The sequence below is a fragment of the Myripristis murdjan genome, chromosome 5 (assembly GCF_902150065.1).
Source record: "Myripristis murdjan chromosome 5, fMyrMur1.1, whole genome shotgun sequence".
Taxonomy (NCBI): domain Eukaryota; kingdom Metazoa; phylum Chordata; class Actinopteri; order Holocentriformes; family Holocentridae; genus Myripristis; species Myripristis murdjan.
In genome coordinates this window covers 16,809,532-16,828,786 of record NC_043984.1, presented here as the reverse complement: position 1 = coordinate 16,828,786, position 19,255 = coordinate 16,809,532, and the positions used below count along the sequence as shown (strand labels likewise).

The 19,255-nt window shown below is 41.7% G+C and overlaps 1 protein-coding gene across 3 annotated transcripts in view; it reads right to left on the bottom strand.

Moving 5' to 3' along the window:
• The window catches only part of ca16b (carbonic anhydrase XVI b), a 118,047-nt gene that overhangs the window by 18,140 nt on the left and 80,652 nt on the right, over positions 1-19,255 (bottom strand). For 2 of the 3 annotated variants that reach the window (XM_030052086.1, XM_030052084.1), the window contains 8 exons: positions 17,859-18,016; positions 16,488-16,680; positions 8,826-9,013; positions 5,879-5,987; positions 5,703-5,752; positions 4,669-5,413; positions 3,753-3,891; positions 497-588 (listed from right to left, as the gene is read on the bottom strand). In XM_030052086.1, the coding sequence (XP_029907946.1) occupies positions 497-588; positions 3,753-3,891; positions 4,669-5,413; positions 5,703-5,752; positions 5,879-5,987; positions 8,826-9,013; positions 16,488-16,680; positions 17,859-18,016 (1,674 nt within the window). The remainder of the gene's footprint in view (positions 1-496; positions 589-3,752; positions 3,892-4,668; positions 5,414-5,702; positions 5,753-5,878; positions 5,988-8,825; positions 9,014-16,487; positions 16,681-17,858; positions 18,017-19,255) is intronic. The other variant, XM_030052085.1, reaches the window with a different exon arrangement.

Here is a 19,255-nt window from a genome sequence, read left to right as displayed (position 1 = left end):
CTCTTTTGTACATCAGTCAATCCTAAAACTGAACACAGAGCTTAATCCTCGATCTGAGGCACGGTGAAGGGTTATTGTTCTTCAGTCACTATGAGTTAAATGTTTGTGTCATGTTAAATGGAGCTACCAAGGTGCAAGACAAATTTCAGACTTGTGTCTGACAATAAAAGTAAAGTAGTAGTAAAATTACTGGCAAACGAGAACCAGAAACCCTATTCATTTTCAAATAAATAAATAAAATAAAATAAAATAAAATAAAATAAAATACAATGAATGTGCCCTGGAAGCCCTGACAGCTGTACAGCTGGTCTGTACAGTTTCATTTTTTTAAATATACAGTTTGTTTTAAGTTAGTGTTCAATCTATCCAAAAGCAAAATAAACTGCAACTGGCAGTGAATTGTTGCTACACATTGATGCAGAAAGGCATATAGGATCTAACTGTTGTATGTCTGAAGAATTCATGAAAGTAGTGAAGGGAGCGGGATGTGGCTCACCAGGTATAGGGATGACAGGAATGTTCTCATTGGCCACCACCCGCGGAGAGCTGCTGTCCTCCACATAGAAGTGAGCTGTCTGGAAAAATCTCCTATAGGGACACAAGGAGATGAGTGCATTGGATGAAGAACTGTGAAACCACACATAAACACTCTATTGGTGAGGTGTTATCACGTTGTTCTCAGATCCGGTCTGTCAACATCAGCATCTGAATGGAGAGCGGAATTGCACAGGAGTGGCAAAGAACTGCTAATGAAAAACCCGGAGTAGTTGGAGCACAGCTGATCTCAGCCAGATATATGAGTCACTGGCAGCGAGAAGCTCCTGGAAACACAGTCTGAGTTGACTACAGGGAACAGGTAAACAACACACAGCGACAAACAGTGCAGTGCCAAATTTAGCTCTTACACAAACTGAAAACAACAAATCCAAACACATTAGATTTCCCCTTCAGGGCGATGATTCGAGAAGTCCCACTGCGCTTTGAGAACAACAAATTCAGCCAATTCTCACATGATAAGCAATATTTTATCCTGAAGCTGAAACTTCTGACACGTGTCCTTTCAAAAAGAGAGACACAGACAATGAAAAAAACAAAAGCCTCCTGGTGCAGTGCCATTGCATATGTAGGGGTAAGGAACGTCAAAGGCCCTAAATGCCTTGCACATACCCCTCCCCCCGACATACACAAAACACGCACATATAACACACTCGCACACTATCGGTGAAGTAATGCATAAAAAAAGGTCCATGTTCCATCTTAGTTCCAACATTTGACCAGATTTTAGTCCTACCTGTACTTGATGCAAAGGAGGGAGCAGATGCTTGTCATTCTTTGACAAAAAATGAAACAAAAATAAATAGGAGAAAAACGCTGCTCCGCATTTAAAATATATTTTGAGAGAGAGAGAGAGAGAGAGGCAGAGAAAGAGAGAGAGAGAGAGAGAGAGAGAGAGAGAGAGAGAGAGAGAGAGAGAGGTGAAAGAAACAAGCTTGCGTCACAGCCTTCTGGTCTAATGACTCCCTGTGGGTGCAGATGTATAGTGGCTAAGTAGCTGGCATTGTCAACACTCCTACCCCCCGCCCCATCCCTCCATCCTGAGGGTCCATCCTCAGAGGAATAGGATATTTTGGGGGGAATGGGAATTAGGATGAAAATTGGTTGGCTGAATGGGTATCAACCCTAAAACTGGTTTGAGATGTCCCATTCAACACTAGCATCAGGAGCGCTGAGAATCACTAAGACAGCACGAGATGTATTTTTGGTTTAACATCTGTGAGATTTCACCCACCGAAAGTGCCTCAGAGGCTTCCAGATGTGTGATTCCTGTAATTCCAGCTATTAATTCCATTGTGTTTCCATTCATGACCTGGGTTTGACTGGAATAGCAAAGGCACAGGCGAAAAATAACTGAGACAACAAAGCTATAAATCTCAGTGGATGGTAAATTAATCACATTCTATTAAATTAACATTCATAATTCTAATGGAATCCAATACCAAGATGTTAATGACCAAAACAACAGAGAGCAGGGAAATTAGTTTCCACCTCCACAATAGCTGCACCGTTACCAAGAGTGACTACAGAGAGTGAAACAGAGAGTGAGAGAGAGAGAGTGAGAGTGTGTTTCATCATGGTCTTTTCCCCAAGGCGAGGCAGGCATTGTCTGTGACCTGTCACAACAACTGTTATGGCCCTTTCACATCCAAAACCTGCCCTTCCTCTTCCACTCAAATAACAAAACCCTACATCATCCACTGACTGAAAGAGTGACAATCATCCTGCTCTCAGCTGTCCAATTAAGCCCAGCATTTATTAGTCCATGGAGCTGATCAACATCAGGCTATTTTCACTTTGCTGTATAATATCCAACACACACCACAAACTGACTGGGCTTTGTATGATTTGGAAGCCAGAGCATCTCTGTAGCATCACAATACTTATACTGAATATACTGAAAAACATATTTTAACTATCAAAAAAATTACCTTTTCATATTGATTCAGATATTTGCATATTGCTATTTCAATATAATTTCACTTAATTGTTCAGCCCTAATTCTAATTTAATTAATAATATTAATAACTACTAAGCCCCACAACAAACAAATAAAAATAACATACTATACAGACAAAAAAAGCATACAATAGGAGGCAGAGCCAGTGTGTACAGTAAACAAACCATGGAACTAATGGTCCATAATGCTATTTGTAACTCATTAGTCGGCCCACATTTGTCAGTAGCTTGCCACGTGTAATTACTGAAGCTGAGCGGCATGGCTGGAAATCAGCCCAGCAGACGAGGACACAGCTGGGATTCCTACTGGCACCGAAGGACCTTCAGGTCTCCTGCCCTACGCCCAGCTGGGTGATATGGTTGGTCTGAGACGTGCAGGACACATTAAGGAAGTCCCATATTGTTTCAGACAGGCAATGCAACTGAATACATGCAAACATAACACACACACACACACACACACACACACACACGTGCCTAAGAGCAGAGTGTGAGTAAATGTATGCAGGAGGTCACAAGGTCAGGGGCAGCAATAATATTAATACGACTGGGGTTTGCAAGAAAATCTCACACTCACAGAGGACAGCAGTGGAGTGGAGGAGAGATCACAAACACTCTCATCAAAATGAGGCATTTATTTTCACCTTATGCGCCCTGCCCATTTTTCCTGTTGTGTTTTTTTTCCATTTCCAGTGGCTGGACTTCATAGCAAAGACAATGGCTAGTGTGGGTCATCACAAAATAGAGCAGACTGATATGGACAGGGATGACTTCTGTTGCTTTCATAAGATATTTACACAGAAAATGTTTGATAAGGTAGAGGAAAATAACAGAGCAAAAACAGTCTAATAAGTTCAAAGCAGCCTTTAAAACCAAGAAACCAGGAAAAGACAATACCTATCACAACTATATCAGGATATTATGATATCCAAACTGCCATACGATGACTAGTCTCATACTGCAGTATTGATACAGTATTGATAAATCAGTATGTCCTGAAAATTTGCTTCAGCTAGAAACCTGTGCTCATGGCACCTATTTTGTATTTTAGATATGAAATAATGTTTAATGCATTTGTCCCTGTCAAATAAACAAGTAAATAAGGAAACACCATGGATAGGTAGTAATTTATTGCAAGACCTTTTACTGCTCTATAAAATGTGTTTGGCAGGATACATAAAACAGGTCCTTTGGGATGGGGTTAGATGTCAGGCTGATCACACTTAAGAAATTCTCACCTCCAGTAGACGAGCACGACCAGCAGCATTATCAGACACAGCAGGGTGAGAGCAGATACCACCACCAGGGGGACGATCCACACCATCCTGCCCATGCTGGGGTGGGGGGTTCGGGTCCTGTTGGACAAGTTGGTCCTGTCTACAAAACATCACATGCACATGAATACACACAAGCCCATGAGGATATTTATACTCATTCTTAGACAACATTAACCTTCACTGATTTGTTAATTGTTAAAACCTACTCTGCCTTTAAATCATATTCCATGAGGTTAATGAAATTATCTCACAACAGACACCTTTTTGGAGGTTGTTGTTTTTATGAGAATCATACTTACTGCTTGATGCCAGTTTTTATTGAATGTTCACAGACTAATACCAGTGCCATTAATGATGCTGTGATGGTACAATATGTCAGCTTTTCAGTCTATATAATTAGCAAATCAAAGATTTTCCAAATGAAATGGACATAGCCAACAGTAGTGGCAAACTATCCTGAGGAGCTGTTTTCTCCCCTGAAGGAAATTCCTTTTAGGAATACACTTTCAAGGACTCCTCAAGGCACCAACCCCCCTGGCAGACGGCTTTTACTTCTGCCTTCAGGCCTCTGGGTTGTAGTGACACACAAGCCTGGAGCTTTGCCTTAGTGTAAGATGATAACCAATCCTGTTACTGTCTAAAATCAAACTGTTTGTTATGCTAATGAATGTTAGCAGTGTTGACAGAATGCCGCTCTGGAGAGGGATGTGATGAACTGACAGAGAAAAGTCATGTATGATGATAGCATGGCAGCTTGACAACAAGGCCTACTGGGATGTCATGCAAAATGTCTCCATTGGGGAAGGGATATCAAAACTGAAATAATGATTATGTAGTGTTAGGGATGAGCAGTAGAAAGAGTGAAATGTCCACTCACCAGTGTGGACAGAGAATGGCCAGAGATTGTTGTCCTCACCGCTATTCTTTGGGGAGATAGTAGAGCTCTGGGGAATCTGCATCTCTGCTGTGTCATTACGGGGCTCCTGAGTGGAGAATGTGCTGCCATCTTTGGGGTTCTTCTCTATGCTGAACAACTGGTCATCCCTTGTGCTTGGGGTTACAGTGGTGCCCTTGACTGTGGGCTTTCCTTGCCCTTTCTCTTTGGTTGTGGATGTGGGGGTGGGGATTAAGGGCTCTTTGGCCAAGGTGCCATTCAGTTGCTTGTCGACGTCATCAGGTGCAGTCTTGTTCTTCCTTCTCTTCTCATCTTCTCCCTCATCCTGCTCGCCTTCTCTTTCCCCCTCGTCCTCCTCCTCCTCCCCCTCCCGTGCTGCCTGGTTCTCGACAGTGGGGGCGTCCGGATCGGAGCCCTGCGGGGCGGTCGGCTCGGTGCTGGACTTTGCTGGCATGGCCGTAGGGCGGGTGGGGTTATGGCTTGCCTGCGGGGCCTGGGTGGGCCAAAGGGAGCCAGGCAAGGAGGAGATAACCCCACCACTGAAGCCCAAGCCTGCCAGCAAGGTGCTAGTCACCACTGATGCCACTGTGGCCTGGCTACCACTTGAAGGGGGGCCCATTCCCGTTGCCATGGAGACAAAGGAGAACGGGATGCCAGAGGAGGTCCAAGTGGAGGAGCCGGAGCTGATGGGAGCCATGTCTGCCGATGATGCAGGAGAAACTGTGGGCTGGGGGGAGGGCCAGGCAAAGAGACAGAGAGATAGATAGAGAGAGAGACAGAGAGAGAGAGAGATGAGAAAGAGGGAGAGAGAGAGATAGAGAGAGAGAGAGAGAGAGAGAGAGAAGAGAGAGAGAGAGAGAGAGAGAGAGAGAGAGAGAGAGAGAGAGAGAGAGAGAGAGAGAGAGAGAGAGAGAGAGAGAGAGAGAGAGAGAGTGAGTGGTTATCCAACAGAATCAGGTCAATGTTACTTCAATATGCCAAAGGAAATTTGTGCTGCCATCTTCTGGTCAACATACCATCCCAGTTTTGACAATGCGTGACCCTTCAAATATTCTTGTTGTATTACCTGGAAAAGAAACAAACAGGCACAAGATAAGAAAGAATAACATAATTAAGTGAAGTCATTTTAAATGGATAAATGTGTTCCTCTCATCTAAAAATACTTGATGGTTGGAGAGTCTTGACTACCTACCTCTGAACAGCAGTGTTTGACTGAAATCACTGCGCAGATCCTGTGAACAAACTGCCTGCACTCTGAACAGGTACAGGATGTCAGGGGACACATTAGTTATCACCGCTTTCTGAAAGAGAAACAAACACATGCAAGCTTAGTAACATGGTAAACATGTCTACCTTGAAGGTGAACAACCATTAAAGCTGGAGGTGTTAAAGCATGAAACATAATATGAAAACATGCTAAGACCCTGCTTTGCCTTCATTCTATGATGCACCAGCTGCAGCAGAACTCATAGTTAAAAAAAACCTCTGCTCCTGCCTAATCTTAATTGTGGTGTGCAGTTTGCATCTGGCTTTATTTCTGTTAAAATTGTCTTCAGAATGGAGAGCTGACAGAATTTCAGGTTTTGAGTGGTTTGCAATTTATTGGTGGCAGAAAGCTAGTGGTTCTCTAAAATAATTCAGATAAAGGTGTCCAGAGATAGAAATTGAAAATTGAAATGGAAATGAAGTGGGCAAAGTAAGAAAAGCGGGTTGGAGAGGAGGAGGAGTGGAGAGAACACTGATTTTCAGAGAGCGGGTGATAGACTGCTGATTGAGTATTTTACCTGGAGAGAGAACTCACTGGCACGTGTATCACTCTTTTGGAGTGTGCTTTATGTGTCACTCATTCAACAATAATAATAATAATAATACTTATGATACAAGCAATATTATTATCATTGTTATTTTGCAAAAACAAAGACGACAAAGCACTTCAGAGAAGAGAAATAAATTACATAACAAAAGATTACATATAAAATAATACATACAGAATAATACAAAAAAAAAAAAAATTAAGAGACGTTGTGTCTTTGTGTCTTAACCACAGCCTGCAGGAAATGAGACCGGACTGTAGAACAAACTAGAGGCTGTCTGCCCTCCGTGTGCAGCCTAGCTTGTAGGGAGTTAAAAGGTTTGTTGGGTAGCTTGAGGCTAAACAATACAATACTTTCATATTAATTAGCAAAAATCTTAAAAATGTATCCATAAACTAACAGGTAACCAGTGCAGGAATGCTAAAATTGAAGCGGTATGTTTTGTGTTTGGCATCAAACACAACCCTTGGGCCAAGATTCTGCATAAACTACTGGCATGAGAGGGAACTTTGAGTGATGTGGGAGTAAAAGGAGTAACAGTAGTCTAAACAAGAGGATCTAAACTTGCAAAACACCTTCTTGGCTGAGGATGATAGTGGCATAAATGTTGAAATAGCGATTAATGACTGAAACCTGACTGCACAACAATTTTAACCATTTTACCTTAAGATATTCTCTTACAATTCCACTTAAATAGCTTCAAAGTTAGAGAGAATTTTTTTCCCTCCCAAATTGCATAACAATGTCACAAACATATTCTGTATTTGCTGGTTGCAGGACTTCACTGAAGCTTCATCACACTTCCAGTGAGTGAAATATTCTGAGACGCCAATGTTTTATTGCTGCATCATTTCGTCTAATAGAAAATATCTATATGTCATGGGTATCATTTGACACACATTTCTCTGTAAGTCAGTAACACATGGTTGATATCTTTAGAAACCTTGGACTCTCCACTACAATTTGAAATAAAGTTCTGTGGGTTTGAACAAAGCGCAGTCACACTGAAAGGATGAAACCACTCATGGGCGCAGCAAAGTTCAAAGGCTAACCTGCTTACAAAAAATTATATTGCAAACAAACAACATCCTTAGTTTCTTAGCTATGGACTTGTAGCGTGTAATATCTAAGAGTCACTCATGCAGACTGTTAAGACACTGAGGGTCAATGGATGTATATTGTTCTGCAGTTGGGAGTCAGATGAATAACAAAGGAAATACATGAGACTGCAGGATGTACGTATAGAGACAATAAGACTGGGCGTAGAACAGAAGCCTACTGATTTAACCCCCACAGATTATATCTTGGGAGGAGGACAATGAATTACTCATTGAGAGTGAATGTTCTATTTGGGAGATAAGAGCTGAACCGTCCGGGTCCTGTGTCTGAAAGGTCGGCTCAGTGTTTAAAGCAGTGGAGCAGAGTTGCCTGATCAATGGTGTCAAAAGTTGCAGTGAGATCTAAAAAGCTAAAACTGCAGAGTCACCTGCATTTGTTGCCAAAAGAAGGTCGTTTGTGGCCTTCAGGGGAGCAGCCTCATGTTATTAAAATTTAAAAGAAGACATGAGCTGCAAGAATATGACTTCAGAGAAAAGGGATGTTTAAATACACTGTAGGTCTCCGGCTAGGATTCATACATGTAAATATTAATACATTTTTTACTGTTATAATTAAGTTACTATTGTCTGCTAGTAATTATTACTTGACAACACATTTCAATCAAAGCCATATTTGAGCAAGTATCGGGGGTTATATTTGAGATAGAATTGGGGCTTATACTGGCCTGCAGCACAGACCGATTCTACTTTCTGTGTTAAAAAAAGGCACGTAATGGATGATGCTCAAACTAACAAAAGCCACAAGAGTTTACCAATGCACTGCACACACAGATCAGGTAGACCCATCAGGGTATGTGACAGATCTGCATGTCTATTTTAAGACAAGTGAGTGACAGGGGAGCGTCTAGGCCCTCATATCAACCAACAGCCTCATCGAGAGTCCATCACAACCTGTCACCTCGCATACACACTGTCAGTGATCCTGCCACTCTCTGATCCTGTCTGGTTACACCTGAGCTCCACAAACCAATCAAAGCTGTTTAAACCACATCCCATCCATTCAAAAAAAAAAAAAAAAAAAAGAAACAAAAAAAAATCTAGACAATCCCAGGAGGCCGCTTTGTTCTCTGACAGCAGGTCTTTAAAATAAAATGTTACTCCCCCTCACTGTGTGTGTGAGTGCAGTTCACAGTGGTGGGCTGATGTTTTGGCATGATCTCTGGTTTAGTTTGAGCAGTTAACAGTGATAACGTCTGATGTTACTTACCATGCTCTGGTCTCCCGTCTTGGTGAGGGTCTTCTCATCATTAGGCATATCACTCGCTACCCAGCTGTAGGAGACCATGTAGCTGGTGATGGGTGGGTGGTAGATGGTCAGTGGGCGTTCCCAGCTCACCATCAGTGCTGTCTGGTTCAGTGGCTGGATCTTCATGTTCACTGGGGCACTGCTGCACACTGAAAGAGAGAAGAGGGGAGTGAGAGCAAGAAGGTAGAGTGGAAATACAGCACTAATACACTATAAATGAGTAAAATGAACAAGTAAAATGATTTCTACAGCTGGTGATACATGGTTAAATTTGTAGGGAAAATCTGGGGCATAATGTTTGAGCAAAAGGAAATATGTATGAGTGACTGGGCAATGGGCAAGACAAACTGACAAATCTGACAGTTGGAAATGTATGAAATATCAGACACTGCTACCATCACTGTCATCCTAGTCTCATCCTCTCGACTAAAAAGGTTTAATCATTTTTATCAAGGTTACCCACTGCAGTTTCACAACATATATTATGGGCTTTTTTGATAAAGAATAATGAGAATGAATAATACTTCTACTGGCAGCGAGTAGCTGGCTAATTTGATTACATGTATTGAAAAAATAATCACAGCTATTATTTACTTGATTAGTTATCCATAATTTGCTATCATATTATCAACACATTACCAAAAACAAGTCAATATGCACATAAATAAATATGTTTGTGGTTGGAAATATTTTTGGTTTGATAACAGGTCACCTGATCAATTTCCTTGCCTCTGATTGGTTGACACTGAAACACTGCCAACAAAGCTTGCTCTCTGATTGAGCTCGGCTAGATTTCCAACTGACAAATTGTTTTCACTGAGAAAATGTTTCCAGCAAAAACTGCCTGCAAAGTTTGCCCTAAATTTGTCCATGTAGCGTCTGTGTAAGACACAAATGGCACCACTGGCACCATATGAGTTCTTTAAAAACACTGAGACAGGAAATAGCTGAAAATGAGAGGCTACGGCAAAAGTGAGTGTTTTCGACCACACTTGTGTGTGTCCATTCATGAGTGGGCAGAATCCAAGCCTCTTATTACTGCCTGCTGCTTACTAAGCTATTTCCACTCCAAAACCTCCAAAGGTATAGTATAATACAGTAGCTCAACAGCCCATAGGATTAACTGGGGCCAGGTGCAAACTCGGATGTGAATGTGGGTATTCAATCTGGACTCAATTGTGTCTTATCTTTTTTTTTTTTTTTTTTAAACATGAAATTTCATGGGAAATTTGGGAAATATACCAGATAGTCTTGTTATAGGCTCCTATCTGTGCTTTCTTGAAAAGGAAAAACAGTCAAACATGTCAATGATCCTCAAGGTGGCAGTATAGGCTGCAACAAGGACATTTAAGAGGGATCTGTCAATAAGAGTAAAGGACAGTCTAGACATGTTTCTCAACATGACAGGGCATTAGCTATCAGGGACCAGTGTCAACTAATTATGTGCACACAGGGCATCCGTTATATAGTACAATTTTTTCTCCCTTTGCACAGTGAAAGCCATGGTGCAAATTATGCATGATATGTGAAATGGGAAAAGGGTAGGAGGCAAGAGGAAATCAGTCAAGGGGACAGAGGGAAAAAAAGACTGGTGAAAAAAAATATCAAGAGGTGTTGATAAGGTGTGACAGGTGTGAAATGCAGTATAACCCCTGGGAAGCCATTTGTCAGCTTCAGTAGGTCAACAATGGTCATTCAGCAGTCGAGATCACCACCATGGTGGTACTGTCTGTATCATTCCTCGTGGTGCTCATCCACTTCACAATTCACATTCCTACAACACTAAACTCTACATCAGGTGTAGACAGTAGTCGAGTTGTAAAAAAAAAAAAATCAGGGGGGATGGTCAATTTTTTTCACTTGATGAAAAGTGAGGATGGCAGTTTTACAGGGGGGATGATTTTGACCATTTTTATTTCAGGGGGGATGCCATCCACCCTCATCCCCCCTGAACTCGAGTACTGGGTGTAGATTAAGCAATAATAGTTCCAAATTCAGGAGACAATATTTGTATTTTGTGATTTCATTTGTATATTTTCCAAATATATATCTGTATTTCCTCAAATATCTTTTGACAAATATGATCCAGTGTGGATGTGTGGCTATATTATTTACAAAAGTAAGTTCCTTTGATCTGAGATCACTGCTGTTTGTGTGTAAGCTTTTTTTTTGTTTTTTAAATCATAACCTTTAAGGTAAAAAATGTCTTCACACTGGCATCCTTCACTATAAAAATAATCAAAGCTCTTCTACATTTGTTGATTAGTAAATTTCACCTCAACTTCAATGCAAAGAAGTTGCGTGAAGTGCGATCAATCTGGATTATAAGGCTCACGGTACAAAATATCCCTCTGAGATCTTGTAACAAGCATCATTTTCATCTCTTGCATCTAAATGCATTTAGTTGTGCTGTTATTTACTCTGGCATAATATAGATTACAAGGATGAGTAATTAAATGCTAAGTTATCAAGTAGCACATTAATATTCCATATTTACCAGAGACTGCATGAGAATCACAGAGTAAATTGTCCATTATTCTTATTCTTGTTCTTTTTCTTGTTGTTGTTGTTATTATATCCAGTAGCAGCTAGGTGATAATTTTACAGGACATTTACTCCCTCAGAGCCACAACAATTTGATATTTCCTTTCTCAACAATAAAAATCCTCATCCATCCTCAGTGGCTGGCCAAGACTTTCAATCTATTCTATATTAATCATTTTAAATAGTGTTCTTAGACTTCATTATTCATTTATAGCCACCACTGTGACTATAATGCAGTTGGTTTTGTGCAGAAAATTTGTTCAATTTTGAAAATTATGTTTTAGATGTACTTCTCAATTTTAATGTAGTCAATGAGCATTGTGGTACCACCATTACAGTAATATGGAAAGTACACTACAATCATTACTTTTACAAACAAAAACATTTATCTGTGCCAAGCAAATAATCTGGCAGCTGTTCAGGTTGAAGAATAGTCCACAAGGAAGGGAAAAAAATAATTCTTAAGCAATCACTCTCCTCTTATTACATCCACCTGTCAGTTTCTATTGGAGAGGACTGCTGAGGATACTAATTGCTCTCACCAGACAGTGCTTTGGCCAATGTACTGAACCTTGAGTATTTCATAAACCAACTATTGGTTTAAGTTCAGAGTCAGAAGGGCTCAAATAATTCCGACTTTTTACTTCAGCATGGTTGCATCAGTGAAGGTTTGATATGCTTTGTACCTGGATGATATCAAACATCAGCTTAAAGTAGTATGAATCATTTCTACAGAATCATTACATTCTTTGAGTGGTAGTAATAAATGAAGAGAAAGATTTAACCTGAAGTGTTTACCTGATGTCCTCAATCCCTGACAGTAATTTTTTGAAACACTTTCTATGAAAAGCTTTGTTAGTACCTGCTGAGGTAGTGAGGCTGGGGCCATGCTTAAACCAATATCTGCCCAAAGAAAGGTCAAGTCAGATCATACAGTTTCATCTGTATCAGACACGAAACAGGTTTCTTCTTAGCTTACATGTTTCGGCAGCATGCTTCCGCCTTCAGCACCTCTGATGTTTCGTGTCTGATACAGATGAAACTGTATGATCTATATAAAGTGTAGACACTATGAATCTTCATGGACTAAGGTCAAGTCAGTCGAGAGAAGTTCTGCGGTAGGACAGAACCGCAGTCCACTGAGCTTCAACACTCCAGTTTCCAAGGAGGTACCACTGAGAATCAGGAATTAAACCAAGCACAGCCTGCTAAGAAGAACATCCAAGCAAATCAACCCCAAGTGAAGTGGCTAAGGTCCTGCAACAAAATAGAGTGGGCAACAATCAATGCAGACCTGAGCAAGATCCTGGAAGGATTTTGCAGAACAGAAGGAAACTTGGAGAGAATGGGTGATCTCATTTGCACCTGATCTCACTGGAACAATGAAGGAAGACAATAACCTCACCCTCACACAAACTCAGAAGGCCAGGAAATTGAGCACCTTTGTCAAGGAGAGAGGAAGCTTAAGAAAGCAGTGAATGAAGGCAACATCAAGTGAGGAGAAAGCAGGTACCTCAAGGTAGACCTTGAGGTACGAATGGCAAGACTACAGATATCAGAAAACCTCAGAATGCTTTAGCATCGTTGCCCAAAGATTGACAACTTACTTGAAACAGAAAACCTTAATTGACACATCAGTATAGAAAGCTTATTTGGATGTGCAGAACACACAAGCAAGATATAGGATCAGATTCAAGTTGCAAAAGGGGAAGGAAGAGATCTTCCTTATCTTTAAGATCTTACTTCTGGACGTAGCCAATGCTTTTGGATCGGTCCCTCTTAATCTTATATGGACAGCCTTTGATTACTTTCAGATGCCACAGTTGGTCAATGACTTGGTCAGGAACTATTTTCAAGCTATGCAGTTGTGCCTTACAAAACCAAAATTCAGTACATCCTGAATGCTGCAGTTGCCAGATATGGGAGTAATGGCAGGGTGCACCATCTTAACATTAGCGTTTACCATGGCAGTGGAACTGGTCATCAGAGCATCAAAGTGGGCAGTGGGAGTAGTATGCCTGAACCTAGAACTGCAGCTGCCAAATATTTGTGCCTATATGGATGATATGACCACCCTGACCATCACATGCATGAAATGACTGCTAGGATGGACACGGATGCATTTCAAACCCAACAAATCCAGGAGCATCTCAATTATGAAAGGCAGGCAAACAGACCAGAGGTTCCTCACTGATAGAATACCTATCCTAATGGTGTCAGAGCAACTAGTAAAAAGTTTAGGGTCGTGGTACAACTCAAGCTTTAAGGACAGAGACAAAAGTCTCAATTGACTTTGACGAGACCATCAAAGGCCTTGCAAACATTGACAAGATCTTTCTTCCTGGCAAGTCAAAGTTGTGGTACCTGCAATTTGGATTGCCACTCCATCTGATGTGACCTCTGACAGTCTAGTTCCAATCACCAGGGTAGAGAAGCTGGAGAGTCAGGATCAAGAAGTGACATGGTCTTCTCTATTGCCACCGTAACATGAGATTATATGCTAAAAGCTCCCTGGAACTACCTGTCTCAAGCCTTACAGAAGAGTTCAAATGTGCTGAGCTGAGGCCGAACATGACCCTGACTGAATCATAAGATCCCAAAATTTAGGCAGTCGGTCCCAGGGTGGCAACTGGAAGGAAGTGGACCCTGATGGAATCTGTACAACAGTCAGTCAGTCCTCAGGCATGCAGACATCGCAGACCAAGTACAACAGGGTGGTCTAGGCCTGGGATCAAGCAGACCTACATGGCACAAAGCAACACTAGCTCAAAGGAGACAGCTTCTCATTACAGAGATGTGTCATAAAGAGAAGGTAGGACAATGTGGAAAGGCTGTCTCACAAGCCACACAGGGCCAGTGGATGAGATGGGAAAAACCTAGAACATTGGAAACCAATGTGGAAGGATCTTTGGGAGATGGAGCGAAGTAGACTGAGCTTCAATGTAAGAGCCACCCATGATGTTCTATCGCTCTCAAGAACCTGAGCCAGTGGCTTGGAGAAAAAAAAGTCCTATGAGCTCAACTGAATTAGATGATTGTAAGTTGTTGTAAATTATTGTACAAATTATTTTTATGTATAACAAGATGACCTTCAGGTACAATATATGAATAATTCATTTCCTTGCATTTTTTAATACATGTTGTGTGCAGCCCAGTGATATGTGATGCTTTTTCAGCGTGGCACTTGGTAGGACCCTGCTGACTAAGCTGATTTGTAGAAATGGGGAGATGTTATCTTAAGTGACTCATCATGAGGAACACCTACGGGAACTCTGCATATGTAAAACTTGAGATTATTTCCTGTTAATACTAATGACACTGATGAGGGATAATGGTTGAAAACAATTTGTCCCTATTCAAAAGATGTGAGAGACAAATAACATAGAAAGAAGCAATTAGAGTGCAACCTCTGAACTTTTAAATCCTGATGACAATACATACTAAATAGGTTTGCTCACAGTTCAGTTGCTAACCTTAACTAACAAGTTACAGAGCATTATGTCACTGTGTTGTCCATTCAGAGAAAGAGATAAGGCAGTTGATCACCTGGGGACCTAGATGGCTGAGACCAAATGAAGCACGAATTAATTAGGTTTATATGTCACTGCCACAAATGTACTATAGAACTATACAGAGACTGTACTTGTTCTTTATGACAGCATCAAAAGTAGAACAGTACAAACTCCACTCCTTCTAGTCCTTCTATTCTATCCTTACCCTGAGCATAAAAGGAGACCAAATATCTGGCTGAACTGTGGTTGTGCTTACAAATAGATATATCACAAAATGTAACTATTCCTCTTTGTAGTTCTAGCCTTAGTGTTACCCCTGGGCAACAGTTCCAGCAATGACCTCAGTCTCCAGTATCACTTGGAGCAGAGCATGAATCTCACTCTTGGCAGGTTCTAACATGAATGGATGGACTCAGCTGTTGCCAGCCAATAGTACCTTCACTGCTTTCCTCCACTTAATGCTGTATAATACCTTCTCAGAAGCTGTGTGCAGCGATAGCAATGAAATAAATAAATAAATAAAATTCCATGGAAAGTCAAATAAGCAAAGACATTCCTGGTGAACTATTGATTCTGAGTTAATTGGATTCACCTAGGAACAGTGGCCAATTTGGGCCCTGTGTTGCCAAGTATCTGCCCTGCCGGTGACCTTCAGCAAGACACTGAATTCTTACCAGCTTGGGGCAATGTTCAGCAGCTGACCCTGTGCTCTGACCTCCTTGGTGTAGGGCAAGCAAAAAGAGATTTTCACGACATGGACCATGTGAGTGACAATAAAGTATCACAACATTATTATAGCACAAACACAATGGACCTGCACCGCACACAGTAATACAATCATGGTTTTCACAGTACAATCATGGTTTTCCATGAGAGAGGATAGTTGTACATTTCTAATGGTTGGAGAACACTCATATTTCAGGATTGCTATGGCAGGAAAGGCTAAAATTATGGAAAATACAATCAAGGTCTGACCATGGTTCTCTCAACATTTACAAGCAAAGCCATCATTTATGGTGAGCTAATAAACAACCACCTCACACAACCTTGACAGATGTCACCCCTGAAGATAAGATTGCTACTGTCTACTCCCAATGCCTCCCATAAAGGAGGAGTCATATGTTTTAAGACAGAAAACGAGAGGTGTGAAAGAGAGAGAGAGAAAAACAGAGACAATGAGCAACAGGGAGGGGAAGTGCAAAGGAAAAAAAATGGGGAGACACTGGTCCACATTCGTTCCGCCTACTGACATAATGCCACAAAAGCAATTTCACAACTTAATTTGTATGGGTCTATTTCAGCTGTGTCGCATATTAATGATGATTGCTGATCTGGCCCGTTAGAGCGCTCGAACTTCATCACAAGCATTCCCAATCAATTCTCCCTGCCAGATGCCGACAACACCGCTTTTTTAAAGGAGCAGCAGCCTTTCTCTACAGCCTCAAGAGTCCCGAGCATGGACATCAAGCCCTACATGACATCTGTGCCAGCTAACAATTGTTCTTTGGTATGTGAATGGGAAAATGACACGGTGAAGATGCAGTGCAATATGGATGATGCATCTTACCTCTTGAGGCCTCTGTGCTATGAGGGCCTCCCAGGATGTCAGTAAGATCCTTCTGCCAGGCATCTTTTACAGCTGACTTAAAGATGACCCTATCACCCAGGTTCTGCAGGGGTCGGTAGTTGTTCCTCAGGTAGTCTACAGACTTGACATGGTCCTGCTGCTCTGTGGTGAAGATGGAGTAGAAGGCCTCCAGCTAGAAAGAAATATGGAGTAATTTAATAGTAACAAATTTCAGTGCTTTTATTAGCATATGTATCACATTAACATATCATGCAGGACTGGGTTTGTAGCTACTTGCCACCGGATGACTGCTCAGAGCTGAAGCAGAGCACTTGGAAAAAAAAATGACTCCACAGGCATCAAGCAGGCAAGGACCTGAATCATCTTTTTGGCTACCTACAGGGATGTAACTTTTCAATGGAGCAAATTTGTGGCCATCGATTGCTTTGAATGATCTCCTGCTGCGTGCAGTAATGACTACACATTACAGATGGTCTAGAATCAATGTGTCCTATGCGTGCTTGGAGAAATGAATTACAGGTTCATAAAAAACTCGGTGAGTGTCACAAACATTGTAGTTGTGGTCAATATTCTTGCAGCAGAAGTAATTTTGGAACAAAAGATTTGTCCTCTGCCAGTTAATGGAAATTCCACTGAGCCCTGCAAATGTCTACAGCACAGAACCCTCTCGAGGGTATGTAGCGGCATAACCCAAGTCTTGTATATATAAGAGATGCACCAAAAGACTGTCTATGGGATCAGCAAAAAGCACAGTACATGATTTGGCATATATTATCCTTCAATAGCAAAGACAGCAAAACCAGCTGGAGGAATTTTGTGGCACATAGGTGAGTGCTGCTGGGGGTGGAGGGGGGTGTGAACATGCATTAAACCATTATTCCAATCATCCTGGACATTTAAATCAATCAACATTGATGCACATGAACAACTTTAATAGCGTGATAACCAGATTCTCTTTGTGAACGGATGCTGCATTCACTTTAAGAGCCTAAAGTCTCTGTCTGGGAGACCAGTAGTATGATTTATGTCTCAGAGCTATCCCATAGTTACTATCATTCAAATGTCAGTAATTGGCTGCACATTCCTGCTTAATCATCCTCTATATAGGCAGTTATGGTTTGATATTCAGAGGAATGAAGAGGAGTTGAGGAAGACGGGAAGAAAAGGAGGAAAGAGCAGAGGTAGACAAGGGGAAAAATTGCTTACGCATAGACACCGTAGGACAGCAAGTGATCCGTTGGCTGTGTGCAAATGGGATCTGATGGTGTGTGGAGATAGAATATAGCTGTCTGTGCGTGTGTGTGTGTGTGTGTGTGTGTGTGTGTGTGTGTGTGTGTGAACTAAACACACCTGTGAGTGGGACAGATACACAGGCCTGGAAAAGATGATCCACTCCACTACCTTGCTGCAGGGTGGTGTAGTGAGAGAGCCAGTGTATCGGTAGTAACTGTCCAGTGACGATGGAAGCAAATCCCTCAGGATGAATGACCTGAGGTTAGTCTCTTTCTCTGGATAGGACACAGAGCACGGGAGCAAACATGTCAATATGAAACAGCAAAGCAAAGCCTCCTCTACAGTGAACACACACACGCCTTACTTTGTGTAAAGCATCCCTGAAGGTCTCAAAGATCCTGACTTACATTATACATCAACATTAACAAGGTCATTTCATTTCACTGTCAGTGACATTTTTAATGTTATCCTTAAACCTTCACTAGTGGAATGATGGTGGTTCCATTTTAAAAGCCTCTCCTTCTGTTATCTATCTGGCCAGATCTCAGTACTTAGATTAGGCTGAGAGAGGAGCAAAGGAGGACAGTATCTGACAATCAGATAAAAACGGCCTGCTCTTTTCTATGTCTTAGACAACTGTGGCCTCGATAACTGGGATTAGAGGTAGATCTGAATGATGACAGGATCTGCTCTGTTCTCTGTGATCAGAACCAGGCAAGGCGATGTAAACCAATAACATGTAGAAATCAGTTTGCTATCTAGGGGTAGATCCCTTTATCTCCTGAAAAAACACGGCACAGGCTGTGCAATCAGGACGTGTTTTCCCTGAACTATCAAGTAAATAAAGTCCGGCTTCAGTCAAATTTCATCTCTCACATCTCATGGTCTTATCTAATGAAAACAAAACCGTTTTGGGCTGTGGTGTGTGTTTGATAGGAGAACTCAAGTGTTGGAAGCCTGTCCCCTTGCCTCATCTGTACTCACTGTGTCTGTTTCAGTATTCACAGCCTCTCTTTTCCCTGTCTTCAGACAGTGTACGTGCCCTATCGCTCATGGGCCGCCGACATGCTGACGGATGGATGACTGTGGTTAACGAGCTAGTGGAAAACCCACCACCCTAACAGAGGAGGCGGCCAGGCATTAAGCAGCCAGCCAGAGGCTCCATCACCCAAGAACTACCACACCCACACCAAGATCACGCTCAGCTGGGAGAAGCTGTGGCGTTAGCACGTACCTTTGCGTCAATGCTCAACACAAAAACTGATGACATCAACAGCATAAATTGCACATCAAAGTTCAATCAGACTATTCCCATTTCATCAGAGAGCATGGGGAGCAAGATCATAATTAGAAGAGGCTAGATGAAGCCCAGCACTTGTGCAGTAAAATCAGCATCAGAGTGATCAGTTTATGCTCACATGCTTTCAGTTTATTGTCATCCATTAACATGTCCTTTAAGTGTGCGAGCACGCCCACAAAAAAACTGTCAGTGGCAGGTTGTAAAACATGTCATA